General features: G+C 42.4%; 1 protein-coding gene across 14 annotated transcripts in view; it reads left to right on the plus strand.

The window, feature by feature from the left end:
- Positions 1 to 20,062, plus strand: part of LOC126998905 (nucleoporin NDC1-like) — an 81,435-nt gene that overhangs the window by 22,535 nt on the left and 38,838 nt on the right. Inside the window, exons 10-17 of one of the 14 annotated variants that reach the window (XM_050861117.1) lie at positions 7,085 to 7,213; positions 9,773 to 9,922; positions 10,304 to 11,374; positions 11,551 to 11,694; positions 12,374 to 12,502; positions 13,222 to 13,371; positions 13,674 to 13,787; positions 13,968 to 15,095. In XM_050861117.1, the coding sequence (XP_050717074.1) occupies positions 7,085 to 7,213; positions 9,773 to 9,922; positions 10,304 to 11,374; positions 11,551 to 11,694; positions 12,374 to 12,502; positions 13,222 to 13,371; positions 13,674 to 13,787; positions 13,968 to 13,973 (1,893 nt within the window). In that variant the 3' untranslated portion in view covers positions 13,974 to 15,095. Of the gene's footprint in view, positions 1 to 6,170; positions 6,376 to 7,084; positions 7,214 to 9,772; positions 9,923 to 10,303; positions 11,375 to 11,550; positions 11,695 to 12,373; positions 12,503 to 13,221; positions 13,372 to 13,673; positions 13,788 to 13,967; positions 15,105 to 20,062 lie in introns of those variants that run through there. The other 13 variants (XM_050861112.1, XM_050861113.1, XM_050861114.1 and 10 more) reach the window with 13 other exon arrangements.

Raw genomic sequence — 20,062 nt, forward strand, 5'->3', positions numbered from 1 at the left:
ACACCAGAGACACGCCAGTCCTCGTCGACAGACCGACTCGGTCGGCTAGATTTCGATCGCCGATCGAGTCAGTTTGTCGGCACCCTGCTAAGGGCCGCCATTACTGTAGGGGTGGGCAGGTACCGGTACTAACGGTACCAGCTAAACGGTACGGTACCGGTACCAGATTGCTCGGTACCAGTACCAGTTGCTCGGATTTATTTATTGGATTTGTTGATAATTCTTCATGTCCGATTTTTTTTTTAGGTTGCTAATAAATATTGTTATTGTTATTAGACTATGATCGAGTACATCCATAATAACTATACATGCTATTTTTTTTCGAAAAAATAAATATTCACTTCATTCAAAGAAAGAGAGAGAGAGAGAGAGAGATCACCACTCAGTGAGTGGATATCTCGGTGACATGGGTACTCGACTACTCGAGCATAGTCTAATAACAATAAAAATATTTATTAGCAACCTAAAAAAGAAAAAAAAATCGGACATGAATAATTATCCAGTAACTCCAATAAATAAATAAAATAATAAAATAATGGAAACGGAAAGCAGGACAAAATGGTGGGAACTTGGGGAGACGGTCAGCGGGGCAGTGACTCAGCGTCTACACACAGGGCCCATACCACATGGAGGCGGGCGAACGCCGAGCTCCAAACGGTACCGGTACTAGCGGCAATGCGCAGTGCCGAGTGATCATTAAGCTTCCCGGAACCCAAGTGATCCCACTACCCATATCACCGAGATATCCACTTACTAAGTGGTGATCTCTCTCTCTCTCTCTCTCTCTCTCTCTCTCTCTCTCTCTCTCTCTCTCTCTCTCTCTCTCTCTCTCTCTCTCTCTCTCTCCTACTACACCTCCAATATTTAATCATCTTATATAATCCATCATACAATTCTTTATAGCCAAAAACTCTCGCCAAGGGATTCAAACTTTTTTCGTTAATGCTTTATTGGATAAATATGATCTCTCTCTCTCTCTTTCTAAAAGTTAACGAGTCATACGAATTTAACAGTGGCAAGTAAAAAGAAAACGAAGTCTTGGGTTAAAAGTTAGTTAGTCCCACGAGTCTTTAGAAAACGCTAATATTTATTGTTATTGTTATTAGACTATGATCGAGTACATCCATAATAATTATACATGCTATTTTTTTTATCGAAAAAATAAATATTCACTTCATTCAGAGAGAGAGAGAGATTTACATAGGTTTACATAGAAAATCAGACCACACAGACCCCATGGTCCAGACTAGGTGGTCTGGACACACACACACACTACAGAGAGAGAGAGAGAGAGAGAGAGAGAGAGAGAGAGAGAGAGAGAGAGAGTGGGGATACTGTGATTTTACATTAATCAGAAGGCACCTAAACGTTGCATTTCTACTCTAGTTGATATTAAGTTGAAGGAGAGAGAGAGAGTTTTCTTTACAGGAAATTTATTTGGGAATTTCATCAGAAGTCATTAAGAAAAAAAAACTCCTTCGGGTACCGGTACCGGTACTAACGGTACTTGAGTTTTCGGTACCGGTACTACCGGTACTCAAATTAACGGTGCTTGCCCATCCCTAGCTATTAGGCTCAGTCCGTGCTCCCCCGCGCAGGGAGGGAGCATTTTTACCCTCTTTTTACCCTCGGACAACGGCCCGTTCCCCTAGTGATACTAGGAGTAAATCTTTAACAACACACACACACACACACACACACACACACACAGGAAAAAAAGGCTCTGACTATAAATACACAGCAGCCTGGTGTGGGAAACTCTTCATCTCACGTAAATTCAGTGCATCAGAATCACCAAAACTAAAACTTGAAATTGTATCGAAGCTTCCAAAATCTTACGAGATCATCCACTTGACACAACGCCTTCGCGTCAATATTCTCTCTCTCTCTCTCTCTCTCTCTCGTGTGGGTGTGGGATGGTGACCTGACTGCATGACCTGTGATGGGCAGGTGGTAATAAAATATGGCGTGACTGTTCTCTCTCCCCCGTGGGGTAGGAGGTGGGGGGGGGTTACCTGATTTCATAACCTGAGATGCGGAAGTGGTGGCTATGGAAGGCAACATATGGCGTGACTGCATGTTCTTTCTCCCGTGTATGTGTATGGTTGGGTGGGAGGGGGTTACCTGACTGCATGACCTGAGATACGGAGGTGGTGGCTGTGGAAGGCATCATTATATTATGGCGTGACTGTTCTTAGTTGAACCCTCTGGTGGGGAATTACCTATATATCCAAGCGGCAGGAAATTTTGCCACCAAAAGCTTAATGTCGTCTTCGGTAACTCATCCACCGCATGTATGTCCGTTAACACTTGATTGATATATTAGTCAATGATATGTGGAAACTTATTATTTCTTCGTCACATTCGTTGGTAAGATATTTGACGTTCCGTCCTGCTTTTGTTATAGCCAAGCTTGCTGTTGCTATGGTTGCCCCCTCAGCGGCTCCTTTCGGTACTGTGCGGGTTTCGGCCTATTAAATCTCTTTACTACGAGCTCTACTGACTAGATTCTGTTCGGTACTTTCCAGATTAAACATTAGTCTTCGCGGAATCTATTGGAAAAATGTTTCAAGCTATACATGTGGCAGGAGATTATAAAAATGCGAGAATGGTGTAAGCTTAGGTGCGAGTATTTAGCTTGTAATAACTGAATGATAGATTGTTTCTTGCCAACTCACCTGAAAAATGTTAGCATTAACACTTGGGACCAATGTCTTGTAGACTATAGGCACAGTGCATCATGATTTATCACGTGATATTTTTTTTTAAAGTGTGCGAGTCTTCATCCCTTCAACAGGGCTTGACTCATTTTTAGTTAACGTAGCTAGCGATCACTGGCAATTTTGTGGGGATGGAACCCCTCTAATTAATGGCTCCACTATGAACAATTGCCTGCGCCATGACGGGCTTGGGCCGACCATCAGGCCCCTGTATAATAGCCTACCGGCGCTATAAGCCACATGTTGAAAAAAAATTATGTTGATGGTTTAATTACAGAATTATCCAGTTCCTGCTTTACACACACACACACTACAGTGAGAGAGAGAGAGAGAGAGAGAGAGAGAGAGAGAGAGAGAGAGAGAGAGAGAGAGAGAGAGAATGGGGATACTGTTAGGTATGTAAAAAGTGTAATGCAGTAATTATAACACTACAGCTTACCTAGGAAATAACTATGTAGGTTAACTCTACCCATATAGAATTGTGTAACTCCAAGCAAGTCTACAATAACATGAATGTAGGTAGTGTAATTGTATGGAAAAAAAATTCGCTTGAATATTTTAAAATTAATCGTTATATTAACCGAAATTGATTTGTTGTGTGTGTGAGTGGTCTCAGTCCTACCCAAAGATCGGTACTATGAGCTCTGTGCCCTTCCGTAGGGGAACGGCTGGCTGTCTCGAGAGAGACCCACAGCAGACCAAGAGGTGAATTACACACACACACAAACACAGACAATTCAGGGTCATAATTTCTTGGGGGGGGGGGGAGGCTATTGCACCACCCCCTCTGTTTTCTGTGTCGGCCAGGAAAATGACCCTCAAAGTCCTTATTTAAAAAAAGAAAATTCCCCTACATACGCTTGCTCGCTACCTCCCCTCCTCCCCACCTCGTACCCATGATTCCCTCTAGCCCCCCAGAAAAGTCGTCTAGAATTACGAGCCTGAAAATTGAGTTAAGAGAGAGAGAGAGAGAGAGAGAGAGAGAGAGAGAGAGAGAGAGTAATCTTGCAGGGGACGAGACCGCTGGTTCCAAGGCTCAAGGCAGAGCTAAAAGGCGCTGAACAACTCCAGCCAATCACGGCCGCGCCCGACTAAGGTGCAACTGAAGTAGGCGGAGCCCAGTCGTGGCCTTGGCCGAGCCCCCTCTATTGTTTTCCTTCTTCACCAGTGGTTCCCAACCTTTTTTCTGTCGCCGCCCCCGCCCCCCAAGACCTCATAATTTTTCCTTCTCACCCAACCCCACCTTTCTCTCTCTCTCTCTCTCTCTCTCTCTCTCTCTCTCTCACACACACACACACATACACACAGAGGACCGGACGGGGCAGGTCATGTGGGCGTAGCTTTAAGGCCTAGTTTTTAGGGGGTTCAGCGACGGCCATGGTGCAGCCAGTCACAACAAAATGACAGCTTCCATCGGGTAGGACTCTAGATTCTCTCTCTAAAGAGAGGCTCAAAGGTGAGCACCGGGGGGCAGCATGAGCCAAGCAAAATGGCGCCCCTATAAACACTTGAATGCGCCACAACGGCGTGGGACCCACCACCAGGCCCCACCAAAAAAGCCAACCGGCTCCATAGACCTAAAAGTAAAAATAAATGAAGTGACATACGTCGCCTGTCATAGAATATAAGAGTCAGATCTTGCAGAGGTTTATATATATATATATATATATATATATATATATATATATATATATATATATATATATATATATATATATATATATATATGAAAGGTAACGGGAATAGGAAGGAATCACAACCGCGCCCAACTAAGGTGGAGCCCAGCCGTGGCCTTGGCCGTACAACCTCCATTGTTTTCCATCTGCACCCCCGCCGCCCAAGACCCCCAAAATTTTCCTTCTCACCCAACCCCACCAACCTCTCTCTCTCTCTCTCTCTCTCTCTCTCTCTCTCTCTCTCTCTCTCTCTCTCTCTCACACACACACACATAGGAAAAAAAGGCTCTGACTATAAATACACAGCAGCCTGGTGTGGGAAACTCTTCATCTCACGTAAATTCAGTGCATCAGAGGCACCAAAACTAAAACTTGAAATTATATCGAAGCTTACAAAATCTTACGAGATCATCCACTTGACACAACGCCTTCGCGTCAATATTCTCTCTCTCTCTCTCTCTCTCTCTCTCTCTCTCTCTCTCTCTCTCTCTCTCTCTCTCTCTCTCTCTCTCTCTCTCTCTCTCTCTCTCTCTCTCTCTCTCGTGTGGGTGGGTGTGGGATGGTGACCTGACTGTATGACCTGTGATAGTCAGGTGGTGGCGATTTAAGGTAATACGGCGTGACTGTTCTCTCTCCCCCGTGGGGGTGGGAGGGGGCGGGGGGGAAGGAGACCTGACTTCATGACCTGAAGGGGGAAGGTGCAGGTAGCTGTGCAAGGTAACAATATGGCGTGACTGTTCTCTCTCCCGTGTATGTATGTGTATGGTGGGGTGCTAGGCGCGGGGGGGGGGGGGGATGGTTACCTGACTGCATGACCTGAGGGGGGAAGGTGCAGGTCACTGTGGAATGTAACATATGTGGCGTGACTGTTTCCTCTCCCGTGTATGTGTTTGGTGGGTTAGGAGGGTGGGGGGTGGGGGGGGGTGCTGACCTGACTTCAAGACCTGAGAGGGGAAGGTGCAGGTAGCTGTGGAAGGTTTAACATAAATGGCGTGACTGTTCTCTCTCCCGTGTATGTGTATGGTGGCGTGGGAGGGGTTGGGGTGGGGTTACCTGCCTGCATGACCTGCGATACGGAGGGTGGCTGTGGAAGATAATACACATACGGCGTGACTGTCCTTGGTTGAACCCTCTGGTGGGGAATTACCTATACATTTGACGTTCCATCCTGCTTTTGTTATAGCCAAGCTTGCTGTTGCTATGGTTGCCCACTGTTTCTCCCTCCTTGTGTTCCTGCCTCTCTTTTGTGCCTATTTTTGATGAACATTATTCAAGGCTTTTGTTTTTAGTTGTGCATTTATGATGGACATTTCTTCCCATTTTCCTGTTTGGAAAAGTAAAATATATAAACAAATAGGCTGCAAAGGAAACTTCTTGCTTTTCTCTCACAATATGAAAAGGAAAAAAGACTTTATTCTACTTCGTTTGTGACTCCCGTTGTAAATTTTCCACTTATGTGTCTGTCCATCATACATCTATGTATCATGCTTATCAAAAGATTTACCAAAAAGACGCGCGGAATCCTTGGAGCCGGCCTACTTTGGCGGGAAGCCCTCTGATTGGATGGATCGCCTACACGGGATAGGGGCGCTGGCCTATTGGCTGAGGGGAGCGCGGATTAAATCTATCGCGGGACGCTGATTGGCCATCGCTCTAGGAGGAGGCGGAGCTTACTTTCGTTGGCGGGTTTTTCGAGTAAGATTTGTGTCAGTTGAGGTGAAAACCCCGAGCTGTACACGAGGTCTCTGTGTTGCTCGTGCTCTTGCTTCTCACTCGAAGTCACGTCTCTTCGGTGCACCTCTGTGTTGCTTGTGGTGTGTCGTTATTCCCTCAAGATGGTGTCTCTCCAAGACTTCAAGGCCTCCCTCAAGTTACTGAGAGGCTCCATGAGAGTTATACTATCGTTAACAGACCAGGCAAAGTGTTTAGGTGCCTACGCCCAGGATGTTGTCGACGCCATCGTTGAAACCATTGACTCGGTAAGCTTTCTATAGTCATGTATCATTGCATAGTCCTGTAATTACGTGTTTCATCGTGCAGAGTTGCATGTAATTATATTTTCAGTATCATCTGCAGCTTATTAGTCCACTACAACAGGACACATGATTTCCCCAACCCTTTTCGCCATCTCTATCTCACATACTCTACTTCCCCGGCTAATGCTCTGATTGTATCTTTGCACCTTGTCCTCCGTTTGCCCTGAGTTCTACTGGTATTGGGTTGACACTCTTACTTTTGTTGACCCTCCCCTATCTTGACATGACCTGCCCGAGTCCAATTTTTAGTTTTAATAATCATTAAAAATACCTTAGAGCCTTGTCTTTTATCTTGAATATTTCTTCTGAACAAGGTGTGAGTAATTAAGGAGATATTGTGTTATCTTGCCCAACGCCTTTCATGATTAGAGGCTTCTCACTTTTCTTGAAGTTAATTGTTGCTTTATTCTCTCTCTCTCTCTCTCTCTCTCTCTCTCTCTCTCTCTCTCTCTCTCTCTCTCTCTCTCTCTCTCTCTCTCTCACAGCAACCATTAAACTCTATGAGTGAATAAATGGGATAAATCAAGGATTTTATATTTTGTGACTTGCTGGTACTTCGGTTTTTGCTTTTAGGATTGAAAATTACCCTTTATAAGATCTTTATAAATATCAAGTATTTATGCGATGTCTCACGGTATATTTATGATTGCAGCAGACGCAGAGTGACGACAAGATGCCGGGCCTGTACCTCCTAGACTCCATCGTCAAGAGTGTGGGCCAGCCCTTCACAGAGATTATTCAGTCCCGAGTCAGCGACGTCTTCTGCAGAATTTTCATGCAGGTTAGTTGTGGCGGTGTGGATGAGCTGGAATACCAATGATAATAGGAGATATTCTAGAGGAAGCTTATTGTCGTAGCACTCACGGTGCTGGGGTGTGGGTGAGCTGGAATACTAGGTAATGGCAATGGGAGAGGTTCTAGAGGAAGATTAGTAGCAGGCAGATTGGTGGGGTGTGGGTGTGTTTGAATACTAATGATAATGGGAGAGGTTCTAGAGGAAGCTTATTGTTATAGCAGTCAGGATGATGGGGTGTGGGTGAGCTGGAGTATACTAATGACAATTGGAGAGGTTCTAGAGGAAGCTTATTGTTGTAGCAGTCAGGATGATGGGGTGTGGGTGAGCTGGAGTATACTAATGACAATTGGAGAGGTTCTAGAGGAAGCTTATTGTTGTAGCAGTCAGGGTGATGGGGTGTGGGTGAGCTGGAGTATACTAATGACAATTGGAGAGGTTCTAGAGGAAGCTTATTGTTGTAGCAGTCAGGGTGATGGGGTGTGGGTGTGTTTGAATACTATTGATAATGGGAGAGGTTCTAGAGGAAAGGAGTAGAATGATTAAGTAGGATAAAGAAACAAACCATTTGAGAAGCAGGAAAGAAAAGTCACTTGGTTCACTCTTCTTTCTGTCTTTGAAATTACTGATATTATTGTGATCTTATTTTTAGCATTATTGCTAATAGTAGGAGACTAGGAGGAGTATGTATAGTTTTTGTTGATATTATTATTTTTATGATAGTTATAACTATTTAATATTATCTTCATTGCCATCATCATAAATTATATTTTTCTATTGTCAGTATTATTATTATTATTGTTAACATCATCCAGAAGAGGAAGGAAACACAGGTGTACTAAGATGACTTTAATTGTGACTAGTTTGGCTTTTTCTTCTTGAGGGGAACTGAGCTGGCTCAGACTCCTACCATATACATGTCACATGAGTCGCCCCGTTCGCCGAGCAGCGATTTGTTACTTTCGCTCTTTTCCCGGGCTAGAGGGAGCAATCTCCCGCCCCCCCTCCCCGGGCCGTGTTGCTCTCACGACAGCGGCAGCAGACACGGCCCATACCACGTTTCCGGTCCTTTTGTTAATGTTGCGGTCTGTGGCGATGTGTAAAGCTTCCTTCACCTTTGTCTCTATTCTGCTCTTGCACCTTTGCACGATCCCACTTTGGCGGCCATTCCTGCATGTCAACGTTGTCGACCTGGGCACTGGTTTGGCGGTGGTTCCTTACGTCTGCCCTGTGTTCCTTAATCCTAACATCCAGGCCCCTGCTGGTCTCATCAAAGTAACTGCACTCACACCCTCTGCACAGTATTTGAGACACAACACTGTCCTTATTCTTTGTCCCGCTACTTTTCCGCCCCAGTACACCGACTCATTGACCCCCTGCACAGGACATTGGGTGGCTCACCTGACATAAGGCTTTCCCTGCAGGCTGTGTCAGGTTCAACTGAAGGACAATCAGGTATATTATCATTGTATCTTTCTTTTCCGTGAGAAAAGACACAATGGAAATATCTGATTGTTGCTGAGTCAGACCTAGCACAGCTTCTAGGGAAGGCCTTCCATTAAATGGACCATCTAATAATTGATCTGGATCGAGGGGTCGAAGAGTCGGTGAATAGTGGTGCAGGTGAGTATCAGGACAGTGTTGTGTACCAAATACCCTGCAGCGGGGATGAGTGCAGCTACTTCAATGAAACCAGCAGCGGCCTAGATATTAGGCTTAAGGAACATAGGGTGGGGGTAAGGCACCACTGCCTAGTCAGTGCCCTGGCTGACCATACTGACAGGAATGGCCACTTGCCAAAGTGGGATGGTGCAAAGGTGCTGGAAAGTGGCCTGCGCAGAATAGAGAGAAAGGTGAAGGAGGTGTTATGCATCACCACGAATTGCAACATCAACAAAAGAACAGCACATAGTGGTATGGGCCGTGCCTGCTGCCAAGGTTTGTGCAGCCACTGGTCTAAGAACAACGCGGCCTGGGAGGTGAGCAATAGTACCCTTGAATAGTACCACCCCGCTGGCCGCCGGGAGATTGCTAAAGGGATGTGACCTGATCTGATCTTTCCTCTGAGCAGTGAATGGTGCATCTCATGTGACATGGATTTGGTAGGATGACACCTAACCCACCTCAGTTCCCATGAAGAAGCGAAAGCAAAGCTAGTCGAAAATACTCACCTTAGTACACACGTGTCTGGATCAGGATATTAATGTGCAGCGCACCCGTGCGCCTCTTCCTTTACCCAACATGTCGAAAATGTCACTACACTATTTTTATTATTATTATTATCAGTAGTAGTGGTAGTAGCAGCATTTTATTAACATTATTATGGTTATTTGTTATTATTATCAATGTCTATGATAGTGAATTTCTGTTATTTTTGCATTGTATCATCCATCACTTAATATCCATCTTCAGTTTCCTGATAGAGGCATGTTGGCTGTGATGCTAATTATGACAAGTAATTTTATGTTATTTTAGAAATGCTGCACTCATTTTGGGTGTCACTGTTCCTGAGGAAATTTCCTCCATTAATATGTGTTGTCCCCGCAGGCTGAGAAGGATATCCGGGTACTGCTGCATACGACCCGCCTCAGCTGGAGTCAGCACTTTCCTTCTGAAGTCTTGATTCCACTGGATATCAGAGTGAGAGCCATGGATCCTGCATGGCCTGACTTCAAGGTCACCAAGGTAGCTGGTCAGGTGAGACCCTTGTGTTCACTTTTCAATAGTTTGAAAAGGTTTATCTGCCATCATTAAACATAAAGGTTTCAAGTCTTGTTAACGGGTGGCAGAGTCGATATAAGCACTGTAAATTGATGAGGGTTGAATTTAGCCCTCACCATGTACTATTGAACATACAGTTATGTCTGCTTTTGTTTTAATACATTTGTAGAGGTGTACTTAAGAGTAAGTAAAATATTTCTACTTTCCTGCGTCCATTTTTGAGGTACCATATCCTGCATCCATTTCTTCAAGGATGTGGTCAGATAGGAAGTAATGTATCTCTCATGCAATTGTAATGCCTCTTTTCACCATGAAATATAAGGCTTATGCACTTATTACTCTCTCTCTCTCTTACAGGTGGTGGGTGTGCCTGCCCCAAGGAGCAGTGCCAGCAGCAGCCGTGATAACATTGTCTCTCCTGCAGTGACTAGCATCCATGAAGAACCCAGCACAAACCAACTGCAATTCAAGTTGGTATATAGAGGAGACAAGCAACGCAAGGAGCCATGGCCCCAATTCACCAACGTTGGGGATCTTCTTCAACGAGTGGTCTCGCCCACAGAGTGCACTACTGCTTCAGTCTTTCTTACACCTGGCGCTTCACCCTCAGATGTGGGTTTCATCCCAGGCTCTTCTGAGGTCACTGGTGGTGGTCCTGGGCAACCAATAAGGAATGAGTCTTCTTCATCAAGTGCCACACATCAAAACCCTGTCATCTCAGAGCCTGATGATGTCACTGGTGGTGGTCCTGGGCAACCAAGAAGGAATGAGTCTTCTTCATGTGCCACACATCAAAACCCTGTCATCTCAGAGCCTGATGAGGTCACTGATGGTAGTCCTGGGCAACCACTATGGAATGAGTCTTCTTCATCAAGTGCCACACATCAAAACTCTTTCATCTCAGAGCCTGATGAGGTCACTGATGGTAGTCCTGGGCAACCACTGTGGAATGAGTCTTCTTCATCAAGTGCCACACATCAAAACTCTTTCATCTCAGAGCCTGATGAGGTCACTGATGGTAGTCCTGGGCAACCACTATGGAATGAGTCTTCTTCATCAAGTGCCACACTTCAAAACTCTTTCATCTCAGAGCCTGATGAGGTCACTGATGGTAGTCCTGGCCAACCACTATGGAATGAGTCTTCTTCATCAAGTGCCACACATCAAAACTCTCTCATCTCAGAGCCTGGTGAGGTCACTGATGGTAGTCCTGGGCAACCAATAAGCAATGAGTCTTCTTCATCAAGTGCCACACATCCAAACCCTGTCATCTCAGAGCCTGCTGAGGTCACTGCTAGCAGCCCTAGGCACACCCTTATGAAGGAGTTTTCTTCGTCAAGGGACAGACATCGTCGACACAGCTCATCTGTCTCCAAACGTCATCGAGAGGAGTCGCCAGCGCACACCAGCAAGCGGTGCCACAGAGAGGTAAGTTAATCCGTGTTGTTTCCACCTCTTGCATGACCATAGCAAAGTTTGCCTTAGATGGACATATGTTCTCCTTGATGGACAGTATCACACCCTCCTGTCAGAGGCTGCTCTACATTTATCAATAAGGTAGATATACATTTTTGTTAATGACATATTTCTCGCTACTCCTCCAGATGGCATCTCTCCAAGTCTTCAAGGCTTCCCTCAAGTGGCTGAAAGGTTCCAAGAAAGTTATGTTCTCTTTAACGGACCAGGCAAAGTGTTTAGGTGCCTACGCCCAGGGTGTTGTCAACGCTATTGTTGAATACATTGACTCGGTAAGCTATCTAGTTATGATCTGGGTTTGCACAAATTGTTTCTCCAGGACTTCTAGATATGTGTGTTCCCTTATCTCAAGAGTTTTGTCCTGATAATTGTTTGTTTTCCTGCCATCTGCTCATTAAGTATCTATCACCTTTGTTTTCTTCATACTTATCTTCAACCCTACTTCAGACTCTCTCTGTCAAGTTCCTCAATCATTTCCTGCACGTTTTCCTGAGGCTCACTTAGTAAGACTATATCATCTGTAAATCTTATCTATTTTAACGCCCATATCATCCCACTCTGATTTCTTTAGTACTTCTAAGCAAGCTCAGCAAAATATTAATTGTGTCACTTTGCCAATGCATATCTGGATTGGATATTTCTCTCCTTTCTTGAAAATTTAATGGTTACAATCTCTCTCTCTCTCTCTCTCTCTCTCTCTCTCTCTCTCTCTCTCCCCCCCCCACACACACACACACACACACAGACAGACCAGTGCCTACACATGAGTGTGTAATCGATAATTTTTTTCATAATTGAAGCTGTTATTATCATGTGACTTACTTGTACATGGGTCATTTACTGGATTGGATATGAGTCTTTAATAGAGCTTTATAAATGTTTGATATTTGTATGTAAGTTATACTACACTGCTGTCTTCAGTAATGTCTCATGATATATCCATAATTGCAGCAGACGCAGAGTGAGGACAAGATGCTGGGACTGTTTCTGCTTGACTCCATCTTCAAGAATGTGGGCAGTCCCTTCACAGATATTATTCAGTCCCGAGTCAGCGACATCTTCTGCAGAATGTTCATAGAGGTTAGTTGTAGCATTTGGAATGGTTCCACACAGCTGAGCTTTGATACTAATGAATTTGAGAGATTTTAGAGGAAGAGCCTATTGCTGTAACAGTGGGGGATGCTACTTATCTGAAATCATAGTGATGGTGTGGGAGAGAGACGATACAGAGCTTGTTATCGTAGCAGTTGGGATGAGGAGATGCTACTGATCTTGAATAATAATAATGATGGGAGAAAGGGAAATGAAAAAGTTTAGAGTTGTAGCAGTCACTGCTGTGGGATGTTGTTGAGCAGAAACACTAATGGTGTCGGGCGAGAGTCTAGAGGGAGAGCTTATCTTTGTGGCAGTCTTTGCTGTGGAGCATGGCCGAGGTGGACTGCTAATTATAATGGGAGAGATTCTTTATAAAGGAAGAGCTTATTATTGCAACAGTCAGGATGAGTAGGATGCTACTGATCTGGAACATTGGTGACAGTAGTATAATTAATATTACTATTTTATTATTATTTTTTCTAATAATCGGCCCTGTTATTGTTCATAGATTATTGTTAGTTAGGCATTACCTCATCCATCATTATTATATCCATCTCCAGTTTCTTGAGTGTGACGGGTTGGCTGTAATGCTAATTACGTACTACTAGCAATTTTATGTTATTTTAAAAATACGAACTGCATTCATTTTTTGGTGTCACTGTTTTTGAGGAAGTTTCCTCCATTAATATATGTTGTCCCCGCAGGCTAAGGAGGATGTCCGGGTACTGCTGCAAACAACCCGCCTCAGCTGGAATGGGCACTTTCCTTCTGAAGTGTTGATTCCACTGGACAAGAGAGTGAGAGCCATGGATCCTGCATGGCCTGACTTCAAGGTCACCAAAGTAGCTGGTCAGGTGAGATCCTATAGTGTTCACTCATATATTTTGAAAAGTTTTATCTGCCTTCCTTCAACAGACAGGTTTCTAAGTTTTGTTAGTGGGAGGCAGAGGCTTTGTAAGGAAAGTAAGTTGAGGGTTGAACTTAGACCACATCATTTAATACCAAACTGAAAGGTAATTGAGTCTGCATTATACATTTCCATTCCTTCAAGGCTTATGGTCAAAAAGCAAGTATTTTATCTATCATACATTTGTGATCACTCTTCTCACCATGACATAAAAGGCTTAATCACTTACTACCCCACTCTCTTCTACAGGGGATGAGTTTGCCTACCCCTAGTAGCAGCAGCAGTCATTGGCACAACTCATTTGTCTCCAAGCAGCATCGAGGGGAGTCACCAGCACCCCCCAGCAAGCGGTGCCGCAGAGAGGTGAGTTGAACTGTTCTGCTTTCAGCTTATGTATCATGGTTTTACTTTTTCCTTTGTTTTCTATTTCATTTAAAAAACTACTTATACATGTTTTACACACACACATCCACATCCACGTCCACACATTTCTAATCAACATCTCCCTCTTGATTGCTTCTAAGTCGGCTTTTTTTTTCCCAGCACTAGGCATCAGGAAGCCTTGTCTGCCTCTCCAGGGTTAAAGTAGAAGCTACACAAGTGCTCATGTGATTATTACTGCTCGGAAGACTTAGTGTTTTAATGGCGACGAGCCTCTACAAGGAAGTGGGAGCATTCCTTGATGTTGCATATCCCAGCTAGCACCAGCCTCGTGAATACAAGGGTTTTGAGACTGTTCAGGGCAGGGGCGGCGGACACATGCCAGCAGTATCCACACAGATTCATGTTCCTCGTTATTCTTGCTATAGTTTGCTCACAAGTGGTTTTATACTTCAATTAAATATTATTATCATATAGTGCTATTGCTTTTATGGCTACTTTATTAGACATTATTTAAAAAGAAATGTTCAAACACAGAGTATATGCGTAGTTTTTATGTTTGTGATATTCGTTTTTATGCAGCAATTGTTTTTCTTACTTTGTTTTTAAGATAGTTCAGTGTATATAGTACTACTGTCTACTTTTGACCTCCTTCCCCTAGTCATGGGAAGCTAAAGTGCATGCATTGATACTCCCTCTGTGAAATAGGCGGTAGCTACATATATTGTATTGCTTTTATGAAGGCAGTTCTTTTACTGCAAACAGTTTTTCTTACCTGATATCTAAAATGATTCTTTTATTGTACGTTGATCTTCCAAGTTTTTAATACAATTGTTTCATTGTAAAAAAATATTTGACTTTTAGAATATTTATTTTACAGTAAACCGTTTTTCTTACTGTTTAAATAGAATTCTTGTATACTTTCCACCTCCTTCCCTTAGTCAATGGATGGTAAACTGCATGCTCTGGTATTCCCTGTGTAATAGTAGGTAGCTACCTACGTTGTATTGTTAGGCCAGAATTTTCTCTTTACTACACTCTCACACGACCACCGTGTGTAACGAAACACACGAGAAATTAATCCAGACAAGGAAACGTTTTGCCGGCGCCGGGGATCGAACCCACGACCAGCGAGACGGGAGAGCCACTCCTTAACCAGTCGGCCAAAGAGGTACCCCTTTCGCAGAGGGAGTTATGGGAGGTTCGCCCATCAGGCTGTCACCGCACTACAGTATTTTTATAAGTGTATACGAGTGAGCAGTCGTTCTCAAGAATACTTTATTGATATTAAATAGAAAATATGCGAAAGTGGCTTTTTAATCTCCTTATTCAGTATTTTTCATGGGTTTGTATATAACTATATATTTTTATGGTGAGTAAAAAGAGATAGTTGCTCGATATGAATAATTACATGCAGCATATGGAGAGTTCTTAGTGATGAGCAGGAAAGATTAAAGGTGAGAACAAAAGAAGTTATCATTTAAAAGACCACAAGCTGAGGTATTCAGCGTTGATGAGGAACTATGAAGAGGTGCATAAAGATAAAAGGTGACAATAAAGAAAATGATGATGCAAAAGAACACAGGTGAGGGTGCACAGTGTTGCTAGGAGGTGGTGCAGAAGTCATGTGATGGTAAAACAAGAAGTGTGCCAAGGTGGGGTCACATTTAGTAAGGTGGAGCTAATAAGGGTGGTACAAAGAGCCTATGTAATACAAAAACCTACTGAAATAAATCTATTGGCAAAAGCAAGAAGAGTGGATCTAAAGAGAGTGGTCTGGTGAGAGACTACATGCACATATTATTAGAATGAGGGAACAGTGAAGCCATTTATAGACATATTTATTTGTCTAACGAGTGCTCTCTCTCTCTCTCTCTAGATCAGTGATTACCAAGCTTTTTTACATTATGCCCCCTATTGATTTCTAGGAAATCATCACCCCCCCCTCCCCATCCCTTGTTCATATACCGTGTATATATATATATATATATATATATATATATATATATATATATATATATATATATATATATATATATATATATATATATATATATATATATATATATATATATATATATATATATATATATATATATATATATATATATATATCTATATATATATATATATATATATATATATATATATATATATATATATATATATATCTGTTGAGCTTCCCCAGAGAATATTATTTCTCCATAGGGGGTTACGGCTCGTACACGATGTGTTCATGGCCCGTACAATTTTATAAATAAATTTAAAGAATCTGGCTTTGCACCAAGACTCAAACCCAAATGCCTAAAGTAATCCTTATTTTTGCTGGTTAATATACCTCTAACAATGACATACATGATTGTGTAACACGGTTGGTTGACGTTGAGTCAACTAAAGACTATTATTGCGCATGGGTGAATTTTTCTCCTCCCTCCCCAAATACTTCCTTCTGTTTTCTCGTAGTGAGTTTTGATCACATCCGAGATGCTCTACATAGAAGGCTGTACATCCTTCTGCATTAAAAGTGAGGCCATGGTCAATATATAATGAATACTATACAGAGGAAGTGAGGGATCAAGGCGGGTGTGGAACATTTCACCTCAGCTTTTACGGAATAAAGACAAGGAAATGCTGGTGTTTTTTTCTATGAAAACATGTACATAGATCCTTAATGCATATACTGCAACAGTTGAATAACTAAAAACATATGATATGTGGAAGCAATAAGGCAGACAAGCTTACTCCGACGTTCTGGGAGCGAGAAAGCCAATGTTTTGCCAATGACTTGCTCACCGGCTAAGCTCCGCCCACCCCTACCCCCCATGCTTCACCTCACAGTGAAGAGAGGCGCCTGCTGAGGGCCACTCCACCTATTCTTCCTCCAAGATTTTGAAGGGGTTTAACCAGTCAGCAAAATGACAGCTTTCATCAGGTAGGACTCTAGATTCTCTCTAAAGAGAGATTCAAAGATGAACACCGGCGGGGAGCATGAGCCAAGCAAGATGGTGCCCCTATAAATACTTGAATACGCCATAACTGGCTGGGGCCAACCAGTGCGACCACTACGCCCCACCAAGGAGAAACTTTGGTTAGTAAATAAGTGATGGTTCACATTACTTGGTAATTATTTCAAATAGACCAGACAAATAGGTACCATCACATCCGTTTCACCCGTGCTAATAAACATAAACAAAGACACTTATTTACACCCGATAACTACGCGATCCACTAGAGGCAGCCACAACCCTAGATACCACACTTACCAGACATACACTGATTTTATATATTCAAATATTCATTCTTTCCCCGCAGCATCCAAGAGTGGAATCATCTCCCATCTCATGTAGTTAATAGTCCCACTCTTGACACATTTAGGACTACTATCGGCAGACAAATCATCAAATCAGCATTTCAGCGATTGACCTCCTAAACGAATCTTGGATTCAGTAATTACCTACCACTTTACTTTACTAATTTATATTACTTAATTTATATGCTGTGTAAAATTTATGTGACGAGTGTAGACATGACAAAATACCACAAACCTGACGCCCCCCCCCGACCCGCACCCAAAGGAAAGCTCCCCCCTCTGCACCCCCCCAACTCTATTCCTCCCTCCTCTACTCCCCTTACTTCTCGCTATCCTCCTCTCCTCCCTCCCCTTCTCTTCTCCCCCTCATCTATATATTATTCCTCATATTATATGTATGTGTTATATATAGTATAATTATATGTTAGAATGTTATATATGTAGATGGTAAGAAGACGTATTTAACTAGTTCCATGGAGGCAAGACGTATTTCACGTATATAATTACTGTATGTTGACTGTACCACATAGTATATATGCAGTCATTGTGATAGTTAAGGTCATGTTGCATTACACGATGTACTTCTTACTAACATTATTACCTTTATTACTGGTCTCTGTTACTGTTATTACATTTATTACTTATGTAATAGTACATATTCATCATAAATGTCAACTTATTGTCTCTTTATTTTGTTGATATTTATTTATTTTATATGTCTATATTTATTATTTTTAATATTAAACATATATATTTATCCATCATACATATGTCATTACTATATAATACGTAGTACATCGTATATATATATATATATATGTACATCGTGTATACGATTATTTACATTACACTTACTATACTAAAAAAGTTATATATATATATATATATATATATATATATATATATATATATATATATATATATATATATATATATATATATATATATATATAATAATATATTAATATATATAGTGTAGTGTAGCATAGCCCTAGGCTCGGTCTGGGGGAGGGTGGAGGGGAGAGGGGGGGTGAGGAGGGCGGGGAGGGGGGGATAGGAGGGATAGTGGGAAGGAGTGGTCTTTGGTTGTAAAGGGGCGTGGTGGGGAGGGAAGAGAGGACCAACACACGTCGATTCTGCTTAACACCTTAGATATGATGACTGATTAGGATTGATATTCATCAGTAAGCTACTAACCATATACATAATTAACAACACTATATTAGCCATAAATTAGGTCCGGGTGCTAAAGGCAGTGTGTTGAAATATCATACTGATCCAATGATTCGTTTAGGAGATATTTGCGAAAAACAGCGTTTGTCCGCCGCTGAAATGTATAGTAGGATCATCAATCATTATCTCCCTAATCCTGGCTCCCTAATCCTATGGGAGGCTCGTTCATCAGGCCGTCGCCGCACTACACATACACTTTACAATAAGTGCTGTGGCCGGACCATCCCACTGATCATCACCGCTCTCCCCTACGTACTAGTAGAGTGCGTCTGAGGCTGCCTCCAGGATACGAGGCCTTGGCAGGCCAACGATGCACACACTTTACTCCTACCCGATTTCTTGACTACTATTTGACATGGAGAAAAACTGAAATCGGGTAGGAGTGAAGTGTGTGCAATCATCGGCTTGGGGCGACGGCGGCACCATGGCCGTGTATCCCTGAGACAGCCTCAGACGCACTTTAGTCTATAAATTGAACTCTTTAGAAAATTCAGCTTGGAGTTGAGTGGCCACATGTGGCGCTGCCTGTATAGCTAATACGGTCTATTACGCTGCTTTAACTTTTTTTTTCTTCTTTAAATACTTTTTTTTTTTTTTAAATGTGGCCGAATCATCACCGCTCTTTCCTAAGTAAGGAGTAAGGAAAATCAGTACCGTAAGGAAAGTAAGGAAAATCAGTAAGTAATAAAGTAAGGGAAATCAGTTAGGGAAGAAAAAATGATGATGTTAAAAGCAATACGAAAAGCGTCAGAGGATAAAAGAAGAGGAAGAAGAAGCTGCGTTGTCTGTCGTCTGTTTGAACCGCGGCGAGAGCGAGGGCGAGGGCAAGGGTCCACCTTTACGAGTCCATCATCGCCTCCACTACACGCCATGAAGCTGGAGGAACTATTTGCCCGGGAGGTGAGGGATACCACGTCATGTTTAAGCTGAAGTGCACGCCTCAGTGGACTTAAGGAATGTGTTAATACCAGATAATCGTAAGCACCTTGGCACCCGGTAATTTCTATATACTTAACGGCTTGTCAAGTGCTGCGTTCTTCTTTAGCCCATCAGGAACTTTGTATTCGTAATCAAATGTCATTCTGCCTTTATATGTCCTCAGATTGCTTCACCTTTTCTGTAATTAAGAAACTAACTACCGGTAATGTTTTGTTTGCAGCTTCTTCCTCTTCTTTTAACCTCTGATGCTTTTTGTATTGCCTTTTACACCCGATTTTTCTTTCCTTTATGATTTTCCTTACTTTCTTTCTCACTGATTTTCCTTATTTTCTTACTTTCTTTCTCACTGATTTTCCTTATTTTCTTACTTATTGATTTTCCTTACTTTCTCATGATTTTCCCTACTTTTTTACTGATTTTCCTTACTTTCTCACCAATTTCCCTTACTTCTTACTGACTGATATTCCTTACTTTCTTACTGATTTTCCTTGCTTCCTTACTTATTTTCCTTGCGGTGTGGCCGGGTAATATTTTGTTAAACTGAGCGTTCTGTTTATGAAAGTGATTGTTCATTTTTTGCCCTAATGTGATGCTTTTTCTTGTAGAAATAATATTGTCAACACAGAAGAGCCACTTGAGTGCTAGGGTGAATTTATGACAGGAGTGGTTTTGGAGATCTGCTCAGTTGGTCCATATATATTATATCTGCTATTTTGGTGGTGATGGGTCCATATATATAGTGGTAATAGGTTATTATCTCAAAAATCACCAGGTT

Source organism: Eriocheir sinensis, chromosome 15 (assembly GCF_024679095.1).
Source record: "Eriocheir sinensis breed Jianghai 21 chromosome 15, ASM2467909v1, whole genome shotgun sequence".
Classification (NCBI taxonomy): domain Eukaryota; kingdom Metazoa; phylum Arthropoda; class Malacostraca; order Decapoda; family Varunidae; genus Eriocheir; species Eriocheir sinensis.